At 38.4% G+C, this 13,022-nt stretch overlaps 1 protein-coding gene across 1 annotated transcript in view; it reads right to left on the bottom strand.

Annotated features, from left to right (window-relative positions):
• LOC128732418 (glutamate receptor ionotropic, kainate 2) overlaps positions 1-13,022 on the bottom strand; it is a gene marked incomplete at its 5' end in the record, with an annotated part of 161,264 nt that overhangs the window by 64,109 nt on the left and 84,133 nt on the right. Inside the window, 3 exons of the mRNA XM_053825665.1 lie at positions 6,292-6,312; positions 7,040-7,198; positions 7,324-7,465. Coding sequence (XP_053681640.1) covers positions 6,292-6,312; positions 7,040-7,198; positions 7,324-7,465 — 322 coding nt within the window. The remainder of the gene's footprint in view (positions 1-6,291; positions 6,313-7,039; positions 7,199-7,323; positions 7,466-13,022) is intronic.

Here is a 13,022-nt window from a genome sequence, read left to right on the forward strand (position 1 = left end):
GTCCTTCCAGCTGCCACGGTACAGATGGCTGAAAACTTTCGCAGAATTTCAATCCCGCCGCAGTACTAGCCTAATTTTCTTCGACTACAAGTATAGAAAGATGTTTTCAACCATGTTCTATTATACTTTCCATTTTTTCACTATTCATTCCATTCTTGAGGAAAAAGGTTGACATCTCCTTATAAAACCTGCTGAAAGCAGTTTGGATTTGAAAAGACAACCCTTCTTGGGCATATTGCCTGGTGACCATTTGTCGTCGGTTTAATGGATGAAAGAGACGATTTACTGACCATTGAAGGATAAATTTACGTTTACCTTTTGGAAATGAAGGGAAATAAATTCGATTCTGTCAAACGAGTGAAGAAACATGCCTTATTTACTGTTTTATATTTTGTTTTCCGAACAAATTTGTGAAATGTAGCAGAGCAGGAGGGACTAAATGAATTGAAGATTGCTTAAGATGCCGGTGAGGTCTTAAAATTGTGTTACTAAAATCGATGTCCCATAATGGTCGTCCCGAAATTCAAGTGCGAAAATGGAGGTCTCAACATTAAGGCTTCAAAATTGAGGTCTCAAAACCGAGGTCGCAAAATCGAGGTCTCAAAACTGTTCCAAAATTTAGGTTCCAAAATTGAGATTTCAAAATTGAGGTTCCAAGATTGAGGTTCCAAGATTGAGGTCTCAAAATTAAGGCAACAATATTGAGACCTCAAGTGTGTTACCAAAAAGTACGAGGACTCACCACAAAAAGAGAAATTTCTAGTTTAAGAATCGAGACAAATTTTGCAAATGTTTTGAAGACAAGTTTCCAATCAGTAATAACATTCATGGCTTTTTCTTTATTCGCAAAAAGTACATGAAAGTAAATTCCAGTAGATCAACTAAGCAGAAAGGGGAAAGCCATAGTAAGTTATCCAAACCCAAATTCAAGCCGCAACATTCACGACCCAAAATTCAAGTCCCAAAATTCATTTCCCAAACTTTACGTCCCAAAACTCAAAATTTATGTCACACAATTCAAGTCCCAAAATTCATAACCCAACACTCACGTCTCAAAATTTAACTTAGGACCCAATATGAATGACTCAAGACTCAAGTCCCAAAATTCGCATCCCGGAACTCATGTGTTAAAATTCAAATCCGAAAATTCACGCTCCAAAATTCATGTCCCGAAATTCATGTCCCAAATTCACATCCCAAAATTTATGTTACGGAATTCAAGCATTCAAATTCAATTTTAAAAGCTTATGCCCTAAAATTTATGTCCCGAAATTCAAGTCTTAAAATTCATTTCCCAGAATTCACGTAAAAAAACTCAACTCTCAAAATTTATAGCCCAAAATTCGTGTCTTAAAATTCACGTCCCAAAAGTTGTGTTTTCGAATTCAAGTCAACTTTTCCAAAAGTTCGTGTCCCAAATTCATGTCCTAAAATTCGAGTTTGGAAATTCACGTCTTAAAATGCAATTTCCAAAAGTTCATGTCCCAAATTCATATCTCAAATTTAAGTCCCAACATTCATGTCCCAAAATTCGAGTTTGGAAATTCACGTCTTAAAATTCAATTTCCAAAATTCACATCCTGAAATTGATGTCACAAAATTCATTTCCCAAAACTCATGGCCCAAAATTCATGTCCGAAAATTCAAGTTCCGAATTTCAGGTCTCACCCTGATGGGGCGTACAATAAACAGAGGCCTGCCACAATAGATCAAATAACTGGTCGCAGTGGAAAATGTACCCAACAGAAAAAAAGAAAGGTTTCATAATTCATGTCCCGAAATTTATGATCCAAAATTTAAATTCCAAAATTCATGTCTAAAAATTCATATTTTCGAAATTCATGTCCCAAAATATAAGTCTTAAAATTCAGGTCAGAAAATCATATGCCAAAATTCTAGTTGCAAACCCAGGGGCCAAAAAAAGGTCTCAAAATTTAGCTCTCAAAATACAAGTCCCAAAACTCGAATCCCGAATTTACTAATAATTTCTGAATTTCGATAATTTAAGTGTCCCAAAATTCAAGAGTTCCAAAATTCGGGATTTCCAAAGTTCTAATACCGAAATTGTAGTCCCAAAGCTGAAGTCTCAAAATTCAAATCCTAAAATTCATATCCCGAAATTCGTATCTCAAAATGCAGTTCAAATTCAAATCCCAAAACCCAAGTCCCAAAATTCTAGTTCAAAAATTCAAGTCATTCAACACTCAACATTCATTCAACACTGTGCCAAAATTCAAGTCCCAAAAATCGAGTTAAAAAATTCACGTCCTAAAATTCTAGCCGTAAACTTCAAGACTCAACATGTGTGTCCACAACTTCATGTCCTAAAATTCAAGTGCCAAAATTTATGACCCAAAATTTGAGTTTCAAAATTCATACTTTTGACATTTATGTACCACAAAATTCAAGTCTTAAAATTCAGGTCAGCAAAATCAAATGCCAAGATTCAAACCCTAAAATTCATGTACCAAAATTCAAGTTCCAATATTCTAGTCCCAAAGCTCAGGATCCAAAATTCAGGTACCAGAATTTAGCTCCCGAAATTCAAACCCTAAAACTGAAGTGCTAAATTTTCCAGGTTTCAAAATTCAAGAGTTCAAAAATTTGGGATTTAAAAAGTTCAAGTTTCTCAAAATTCAAGTACTGAAATCCTAGTCCCAAAGCTCAAGTCTCAAAACACAGGCCCCAAAATTTAGGTCCCAAAATTGTAGTCACAAAATTGAGGTCCCAAAATTAATAGCCCCAAATTTAAGTCCGAAAATTCATGTCCCAAAATTTAAGTCCGAGAATTCATGTCCCGAAATTTATGACCCAAAATATACGTTCAAATATATGTCTCAAAATTCATATCCCAAAATACAAGTCCTTCAGGTCAGGAAATTCATATTCCAAAAATCATGTCCCGAAAGTCCCGACTCAAAATATTAGTTCCAAAATTAAAGTCATAAAATTCATATCTCCTAATTTATGTCCCAAAAATCATGTCCCAAAATTGCAGTCCGAAAATGTCCCAAAATTCAAATTCCGAAATTTAAGTCCTAAAATGCATGTCTCAAAATTTATATGTTCGAAATTCATGTCCCAAAATACAAGTCATAAAATTCACATCCCAAAATTCATGTCCCTAAAATTGAAGTCCTAAATTTATGTCATAAAATCACGTCCCAAAATTGAAACAAATGTTCCAAACTTACCAAAGTTCAAGTATCAAAATTAGAGCTAGAGTCCCAAAACTACTCGCAACTGAACTGAATAAAAAAACTGAAAATTAGACTATATTATCTCATCACTCAAGAACCATATAAGTATTTATTAAAAAGCAGCAAATCAAGATTATTTTTGCAAATGTTTTGAAGGCACGCTATACGAAAAATAAAGTGCAAATTCACGTCCCAAAATTCAAGTTCCAAAAGCAAAGTCGCATAATTCACGACTCAAATTTGAGGTTCCAAAATTCAAGTCTCAAAATTCGAGTCACAAAAAAGCCCAAACCCCAAAACTAAAGAGAATTCATGCCCGAAAATTCTAGTCTTGATATTCAAGTGCCAAATCTTTTATGCCTAATTTTAAGTCCCAAAGTTCAATTCCCATAACTCAACTCGTGAAATTTAACTCCCGAAATTCAATTCCCAAAATACTGGGTGTTAAATTCATGTCCTAAAATTTCTAATCCTAAATTCAAATCACAAATTCTCAAGTCCCAAAAACTAAGTTTCAAAATTGAAGTCCCAAAAACTCGGGGTCCTAAACTGAAGTACCAAAATTCATGTCCGAAAATTCATGTTCCGAAATTCGAGTCCCAAAGTTCAAGTCAAAATATTTTGCTCCCAAAAAATTAGGTTCCCAAAATTGAAATCTCAAAATTGAGTTCCCAAAATTGAGGCTCCAAAATCCCGTATGTTCCATAAATCAAATGTCCCGTAATTAAAGTAATTCTATAATTCAAGTGTCCCATGATTCAAGTGTCGCATAATTCAAATGTCCCAAACATCAAGTGTCCCAAAATTCAGTGTCCACAAATTCAGGTTCTAAATTCAAGTCTCAAAATTCGAGTCAAAAATTTCAAGCCCTAAGATCCTAGCCCGAAAACTAAAGGCCTAAAATCCAAGTTTCAAAATTCTAGTCTTGATATTCAAGTCTCATGGTTCAAATTTCAAAACTCAACTGGTAAAACTTAACTTTAACCAAAATTTAAGTCCCAAAATTTAGGTTCCAAAGTTCAGGGTCCAAGATTGATGTCCCAAAATTTAGATCCTAAAATTCAAGTCGCAAAATTCAGAATGTAAATTTCAAATCCCAAAATTAATGTCACAAAATTCAAGTTCCAAAATTCAAATTTCAAAATTCAAGTCCCAAATTCTAGATCCTAAAATTCTAGTCCCAAAAATCAAATCCCAAAATTCAAGTCACAAAATTCAGGTCCTAAAAATTAGATCCGGAAATTCTGGTCCCAACATTCAAATACAATATTACAATCCCAAAATTTAAGAGTCCCAAAATTCAAGTCACGATGTTCGTGTCCCAAAATTCAGAGTCTAAAATTCAGGTCTCAAAGTTTTGACCTAAAATTCTGGTTTCCAAAAATATCCCAAAAATTAAAATTCAAAATTCAAGTCCCAAAAAATCAGGTTCCTAAATTCAAGTCCCAAAATTAAGGTCCCAAAATTCAGGTCAAAAAATTTAGCCCCAACAATTTAGGCTCCAAAATATAAGTTCCACAATTCAATTCCCAAATGTGAAGGTTCTAAAACTCACAATACTTCTAAAAGTCACAATACTGAGACTCCAAAATTCAGGTGTTCCAAAATTTAGGTGTCCCAAAATTCAGGTGTCCCAAAATTCAGGTGTCTTAGAATCCAGGTGTCTTAAAATTCAGGTGTCCCAAAATTCAGGTGTCCAAAAATTCAGGTGTCCCAAAATTCAGGCGTGTCAAAATTCAGGCGGCCCTAAATTCAGGTGTCCCAAAATTCAGGTGTCCCAAAATTCATGTGTCCCAAAATTCAGGTGTCCCAAAATTCAGGTGTCCCGAAATTCAGGTGTCCCAAAATTCAGATGTCCCAAAATTCAGGTGTCCAAAAATTCAGGTGTCCCAAAATTCAGGTGTGCCAAAATTCAGGTGGCCCGAAATACAGGTGTCCCAAAATTCAGGTGTCCCAAAATTCAGGTGTTCTAAAATTAAGATGTCCCAAAATTCAGGTGTCCCAAAATTCAAGTGTCCCAAAATTCAGGTGTCCCAAATTTCAGGTGTCCCAAAATACAGTTGTCCCAAAATTCAGGTGTCTTAAAATTGAGGTGTCCCAAAATTCAGGTCCAGCTCAAGGTCCACGTTTTGCTGTTTCAGTGTTTTACTGTTTAACTGTTTTTTTTGTTTTACTGTTTTACTGCTATTGCTTTCTGTCATGTCTTTTTTTTGTTTTCAGTACGTGAAATTTTAGTTTTGTATTAGTTTGTTGTGAAAACTCTTATTACATTAATATTTTTTTATTTCCATTTTTAACTTTTCGCTTTTGTCTGCTGAACGCAATACCTTACAATTTTGTAATTCTATTCCTTCTGGGTTTAATTTTAAATTTTCTAATCATTGCGTCGTTTACTATTGTTTTATTGTTTTTTTTCCGTACTTCAGTTTCTGTTTTCTTGTCTTTCTATCCATGTGTCTTTCTATATTTAAGCTTTTCTATTACACTATCTTTGTGTTTTTCTGTTGTTCTATTTCTATAGTTCTGTAATGCTGTTTCCAGTCAAGTCTCTTTCTGTCTGTTTCGTATTTTGGTTGAGTTATTTTAAATTTATGTTTTATGAATTGGCCAACTCGGTATGGTTTGAATGAATTTCACTGAAATAATTCAAATTTGTAGACTAAGTTGAGCAAAATTTAACAGAAACGAAATTCGAAGGAGATTTCTTCAACTTGAACAAAAAATCCACATTTAGTGTCTCACCAATTAGGCACCTAATCAATGTGATGCACGATTTTCAGCGCAACTACCGGATGATAGACAGTCCGATTTAATTTAAAGGACTAGCAGAGTTATATTTCATGTCACGTCGACCGATTCCGGCACTTTTCGAGTGAACACCGTCGTCGTCGTCGTCGTCGAATGAATCCAAATCTGCACGGTGACATCGCTTGTATCCCTCGGCGATTCCGATTTAAGTCCGAAAAATTTGTATCAGGTACAGGTACTATCAGGAACGAAAAGCATAACAAAAAAAAAAGGAGCGGGCGGCGGGGGAAATCCGACTCCGAAATTATGAAAGCCAGCAAACTGGCAACGCAACTACACTCACCTTAATAACGGTCACGTTTTCCTGATGTAGTCAGCGTCCGGTTGATTGCATGACAGAATAAAATGAGAGAGGAGGAAAAAAAGAACCGAGCAGAAAATCCCAGAGTTAGAGTGATTTATACGAAAAATGTATATATTTTATGCCCCCCCCCTCCCCCTCCCCCTTCAACAAAGAAGAAGAAGAAGAAGAAGGCAGTCGGCAGTCGCCGCCGGAAGGAGGTGTAGTTCTGCCCGTCCGTATAAATGATTTATGGAATTCCGACTAATGCGCGCTCAATGAAGGAACAATATTTTGTTCGTTCGTTCGTTCGTTCGTTCGCTTATTCGTCTGTGTGATATACGACGATCTGTCGCGGAACCGAGCAACAGAGCCGGTTCTTGATTCACATCTTTGCCGAAAATTTTTGTGCCTCAGTCCATAATGGAGGGTGTGCGGTACGTGAGTGTCCGTACAAGGACTCTGGTTGTCGGTCGATAAATCACACGCCGAAGCGAAAAGTTGTGACGATTTTCGTTTGCATTGATATATGAAAATTATGAAAAAAATTAGATTTTTAGCTTCAAACTTTGAAAGTTGGTCGAACTTTTCCGGAGAAGGTTAACAGAAATTTCTCGGCCATTAAAGCGGTCCGTCACGTACCGGACGGAAAGCAGAAGGCTGAGCTGATGTTGGGCATTATTATGTTAGGCAAAGGAAAGAATACTGATTAGCTTTGGTAAGTGCTGAGGGAAATTATCGTTTCACTTACCGTCATTTTGAAGTCAATCTTCTTGCCCAGGCGAGCCTCACCGAGGGTCCAATTGTAGATGGCCTGAGCCACTTCCGGACTTTCCGGGTCAACCAACCGGAAGGCGGTGATGTTCGTTCCGCCGTATTTGAACTCGTCCAAACTAATGGTGTGTAAATCCTGCATAGATTGAAAAAGAACGGATTTGAAAAATTTTATCGATAAAAACAAACATAACCTTGTCGACAGAAAAACTACGCCAACTTCGATCCGATGCGATGGTTGGCAATGAGGATGAAACTTACCAGCGATGTTATCAGATAGCTGTGATAATCGCTCATCATTCCGATCTGCTGGGCTTGCTTCAGCACGTCGTAGATTTTTTCCGTCGTACAATCGAGCACGATGTGCGATTCGGCTGAGTTTTTGATCTGCTTCAGTAGCGGGCTGCCGAGGGGGGGATGGGTTTCCGTTTCCGAAGTGGGTAGTTAGTTGAGGTTGTTAGTTCGTTGAAATCGATGAGCCACCGTGAACCATCCATGGTGAGGAGTGAGGGAATGAACGGTGAGGGGTAGAAAATGTGTGAAAATTGAACGCGATTAGTGATGCAATGGAATTTTCAAGAGGCAAAAGTTAATGCTTAATCATTCTCGCTCCAAATTGAAACATTAAATTTACATTAAATACGTGTCATAATCTGCCTTCACGACAGTTGAATTAAAGCTTTGAATGGTGAGGTAAATATGATATTTACCGGAGGACATCACATCAAGATGTTTGCCTTACACTTGTTGTATCAGCTAAGTAATTATACAAACATGAATACGCCGGCACCTGCCGGCACTATTTTATCCTTGACCGGCCGTTATCGAGCAATTACGACATTAGCTGCAGGAGGAGCAGCAGCGCTAATTTCCGATTCCAGCTAATTTGCTGATTATCATCAATTAGACACTAACCAATATTAACTTTAATTATTTACTACGAAGCGAAGGGATGTTTACACTAAAAAAAATCAAAACAAGTGTTTATTCTGTAGCGTAGCAACCATGCAGAACCATTAACGTTGGAATTGGCGAACCGGCCAACTGGGATGAGCGACAGTGTGTTGACTGACGGGACTGTGTTTACGCGCTTCGCGCGTTCTTGCTTGAACTTGAACATTGACAGCGAATGTTCTGGGAGCCTTTAAGCACTCGGATCGCCCCCACCCGCTTAGTCAGTAGTCTGAGGTCTGCCGTCTTCCGTCGATTTTGTAACCAACCTAATGTATACGAAGTATCAGTGAGTACCTACCAGCGATAAATCCTGGTTGACGGAACGGAAAATAGTATCTCGCCTTTTAGCTGCCCTTGCTCTCTGGATGGTGTTTTGGCCTTTTCGCATGGAGCAAGTGTAACATTTTTCCACTCGAACACTTCCCGTTCCTGTGGATGGACCCGTTTTGGGTGGAAGAATGTAAGCAGCAAGTAAAATATTTCTTTCGGCGAGAATGTCGACTGGTAGAGTGAAATCCAGTGAACTGATGGAACGCACTATAGATCGATATGAAACGAATATTTTTTTTTCTAGAGTTAATTCTTGTGGATGCAGTGGGATTCCATTGGTTGACTCTTATGAACTTAGGTTTGAGTTTGGCAAGCACAAGAATGGATTTTAAAAATTTATAAAAATATCATAAAAAAGACTATTAATGTCAAACTGAAGAACTAAAACAAAACGAAATCTATAAAAATATAAACAAAACAGACAAAAATCAACTCACAGAAAGCAAACGAACAAAAATTTTGAAAAAATAAAAAAATCTCGCATAACCTTTCCAAAGGTCTAATGTAACAATAAGAGATTTTCTTCACCTGCTCTCTTGAGTTTATTAGGTGACGCATAGGTGACGTAGGACTACGTAAGTCTGTTTGTAGCGATGGTAGGATGTATCCATGTATGTAATAATACGATTCTTCACGTATACAAGCTACATACGTAACGTTTATCAAAGTAGTAACATTGTATACGTCCAATCCTCAACCGATTTCGGGGTTATTTCCATGAATTGATTGAATCTATTTCATTAAAACGAATCGAAGTCACACTAAACCAAACAGTAAATAAATTTTCATGATCTGAAAATTTTCGGTAAAACTTTTCTGCACCTCACAAAAGAAGAACACTGATAATAAAGCATTTACAAGCTGCAGACGTTTTGGAAGTGGCAGAAAATATCGCCCATGACCAGAAAACTTATTCCCACCATTCGTTGCCTGTGTAATTATCGTATTAACTGGGCAAGAAAACATAATAAACTCTTCAATCGTTATGTGGCCCTTAAAAGGACCGATTGTTTGATTATCATAACTCCGGCTTGCAATAAACTTGCACTAACGCACTTAACGTGATTTTCTTTGCGGTAAATTGTAGTACCGATAACCGCAAACCAGGCACGGCTTGTTGTAACGAACCAACCGAAAAACCTCCGCAGCCATGCAATCGACGAAGCCGTTCATGTTTGGTCTCATGACCAAACGTTACGCTCACGTTAAAATACCAGTCCAGGTGGCCAGCTCCAAGTGACGGTGGATAATTCTGGTCTTTTTGCTGTCGCGAGAAGCATTTCCTGCCAACTCAAGCACTTCCGCAAGCACTAATTATTCCATCACGGCAGCCAGCTCCAGTTTCAAAAGTTTCCTTTTCTCAGCAGCCGGTGACCGGGAACTGCAGACGTGCACGACTCGAGCGTGACTTTCGCTTGATGTTTCCCCCTTTGTATTTCTTGTTATATACCAAAGCAAGCGACAAGAATCGGTTCCGCCTAATTTTCGTGGTCCGTCATTCCATCATCTACGTTGAATAAACTGGAGGATTTCAATTTCAGTCTGAACAAACGAGCAAAGTTACCAGTGAGCCGTTCACCTTTTGCCGTCAAAGAAAAATTGCGCTACGTATTGTTGTACCATTGGTGATAGACAGATTTGTGCTGCTAAGGAAAACCGAGTGAAAAGCCCTAAGTTTCAAGTTTCCTAAACTCCATCAATTACCGAAAACCGTTCTTTTAAGAACGAACAAATTCTTATGTGAAGATGCCAAAGACGTCACTAAAACTGCTTATATGAAGATATGTTGTTCTCCGCTGAACACAATAAAGCTTGTTGGGCCAGCAATAATTATTAAAACAAAACATTGGGTTTAGTAATTGTACCAAGACTTGTTCGAAAATAATTGGAAATTATTTCAACCAGCCACGAAACGACAATTTCTAGTTAAGCAATTTCTAGGCCGACTTAGAGTTATTTTCAATTTTTGAATGACGTGCATCGAAAATCAATAGTTTTCTATATTTCCAATTCGATTTTCCGATCGAATGGTGTAAATATTTTCGTAATTTATTGAAAATTAACTGAATTACAAGTCGAAGCGTGAAAACGCGTTGCCACTTTGATAACGTCATTGCCAACAATCAATCACGAAGCGAGGATTTCGACGTGGACAATGCTCCATTATATTCCATTTTTCAATAGTGCGCACTTAAAAATCAATTCCGATCGATTGGTGCAAAAATATTGAAAACCGATCGGAAAACCGCTGAGCTATTAGCGCTCAAAACCTATCATTTTTCGTGACGCTACCTTCCTGAAAGACGTAGTCCTACGTCAAAAACAAAAGTACGAAAAAACTTAAAATTAAATTGTGAGTAGAACAGAAATAATAGGCTTCAAAAACTCAAGAGAGAACATTCCAATTTGTTTTTGAATCGGCAGAGCAAAACAGGGGATGAGTGAAAATGGGACAACAGAGAAAAACAAACACAAACAGAATAGGAAGAAATAAATCGTGAAAGAAAGTGCATCGAATTGTCGTCTGTGTCGTCGTTAAAATTGGCAGAGTTATTACCATTTCAAATCTAACATTATTCCGTGACTAAATTTTGGGTTGAAACCATGCGGTAAGACAGAGTCCTACGCAAAAATGGGTGCGTGACGTTAGACATAATGGACGCTAGGCATAATTTAGATAACTTCACTTTTCCATAAATACGCGCTTGCGCCAATTATCGCTCCGTTACAACGTAATGAGAACAGGGGTCGCCCATTTACCACAAATTCATTTGGCATAATGCTATTTGGCATAATGTCATTTGCCATAAAAACATAAGGCAGAAAAAAAGTTTGTCATAACGGCCTTTTTGGCATCTTTCACACTTTGTGTCGTCCAGTTTCAACACTTTTGGTTTTTAGTTTCAGCACTATTTGGTTTTTATATAAGCGCAACCATTCTCAAGCAACGAATTCGTAGATGATTAGTGATGATTGTATGCTATAATCTTCTTCTTCTATTTATATAAGAGGCTTATGTCTGTACCGAAAACCAGGTCTCTGACAGAGTGTCATAAGAGGCTTATCGGTTACTAAAAACAGGTCCCTGATAGGACGTCATGCTTTCGTAGCAATGGGTTATATTCTCAGTCACCTCACTGGTCGACTGCTGGACCGCTCGATTACTCAACTGGTTGACTAAACTGCTCGACTGGACCGGTCGATTAGAATGCTCGATTTGATTGCTCGATTGGACTGCTAAACTGTACGATTCGACTGCTCGACTCAACTGCTTGATTGGACAGATCGACTTGACTGCTTGACTGAACAGCTCAATTTAACTGCTCGAGAGGACTACTTGATTTAACTTCTCGATTCGACTGCTTGACATATTTGCTTGACTTACTACTCGACCTGGTATCAGTACTTGTGGCTTGAGCAGCACGTTCTCCTCATTGAAAGGGAGCTTTGTGCCTCACCTTTCCAGCCCTTGACATCATCTACCTGATGAAGGAGGGGAGGAAACAGAAGGAATAGGAAGGGTAGGAAGTTAGGGATGTTTAGACAAAACACAAGAATTACCAAGGGATTTACTTTACCCCCTAGGGGGTATTGTAACCCCAAAGTAAAACGAAAAAGTCAGCAGTACACCCCCTAGGGGGTGTGCATTTGACCTAGGTTGCAGCTTTGCTGCTTATTAGTTTCGCTTGAACCTTTTGGAAACCATAGTTCAAGCGAAAATTGTGCACTCTCAGAAGATTCAAAGAGGCACAATCAACACCAAAGAAAATCAAACGATGATCGTTGGCTGTTGCCATGCCCCTCAGAATCTTCCAAGAGGACACCGAAATTCTTGCGTTTTGAAACGCAAGACGTTGCTGAACTGCAACGTCGGTTAAATTCTCCTCGGGATCCCAAGGAAAATTCACCGAAACTTTGTGGAGTTTCAGACTATACGGCTCAATTTTGAACTTAAAGGCCTCACTCGCCTTTTCACTTATAGCCGCAAGTTGGGCCTTGAGCCAGACGCAGCTGCGCTCGTTTTCCGGAGCAAACCACAGCGCGCCGAATCTAAGCCCAAAGCCCTTAAAACTCGGGATAAACGAATCGGCGGGTAGGGCAAATAAGAGACCATTAAGATCTCTTAACAGTGAATCCCTCAGGATGTCGGTAAACGGACCGTTTACCATCCTGACTTGAAACCGTAAGTTTTGCGCCGATGGCGCAACCGAAGCAGTAGCTCTGTTACCAGAGCCTACTGCTACATCCGCCTTAATGCGGTTTATCTTTTTCCTCTGGTTCTTGTCGTGCTGCTTTCCTTTGGGTAAAATACCCGTAGGAAAAGCGTTTTCGCAAGTTCCAGAGGAATTTACGCTTGCTGGCTTTGAGCCAGTAGCTGCTTCTAATAAGGCCTTGGTGCACAAGGTCTCGCCTTCTGCTTTCGCAGAAGTCGAATCCTGGCTCACCAAAGCCTCTTGATTAGCAACCACGTTCGAAGCCATTTTGAAAAGAAACTTACAACTCTGAGTGTCGTCTGTTCTCCAGAAGGTGCGGGAATAGAAAGAAAGATTCTAGCCGCCAAAAGCAATTTGAACCCAGTGCTTTTTATCATAGTGGTATATGTAAAAAGCACCTGAGCGAGAGAAAAAGTTTGCTTACAATCTGTAGTAGTTCTTTATAATTCTACACTTGTGATA

The sequence above is a fragment of the Sabethes cyaneus genome, chromosome 1, assembly GCF_943734655.1.
Source record: "Sabethes cyaneus chromosome 1, idSabCyanKW18_F2, whole genome shotgun sequence".
In the NCBI taxonomy this organism is placed as follows: domain Eukaryota; kingdom Metazoa; phylum Arthropoda; class Insecta; order Diptera; family Culicidae; genus Sabethes; species Sabethes cyaneus.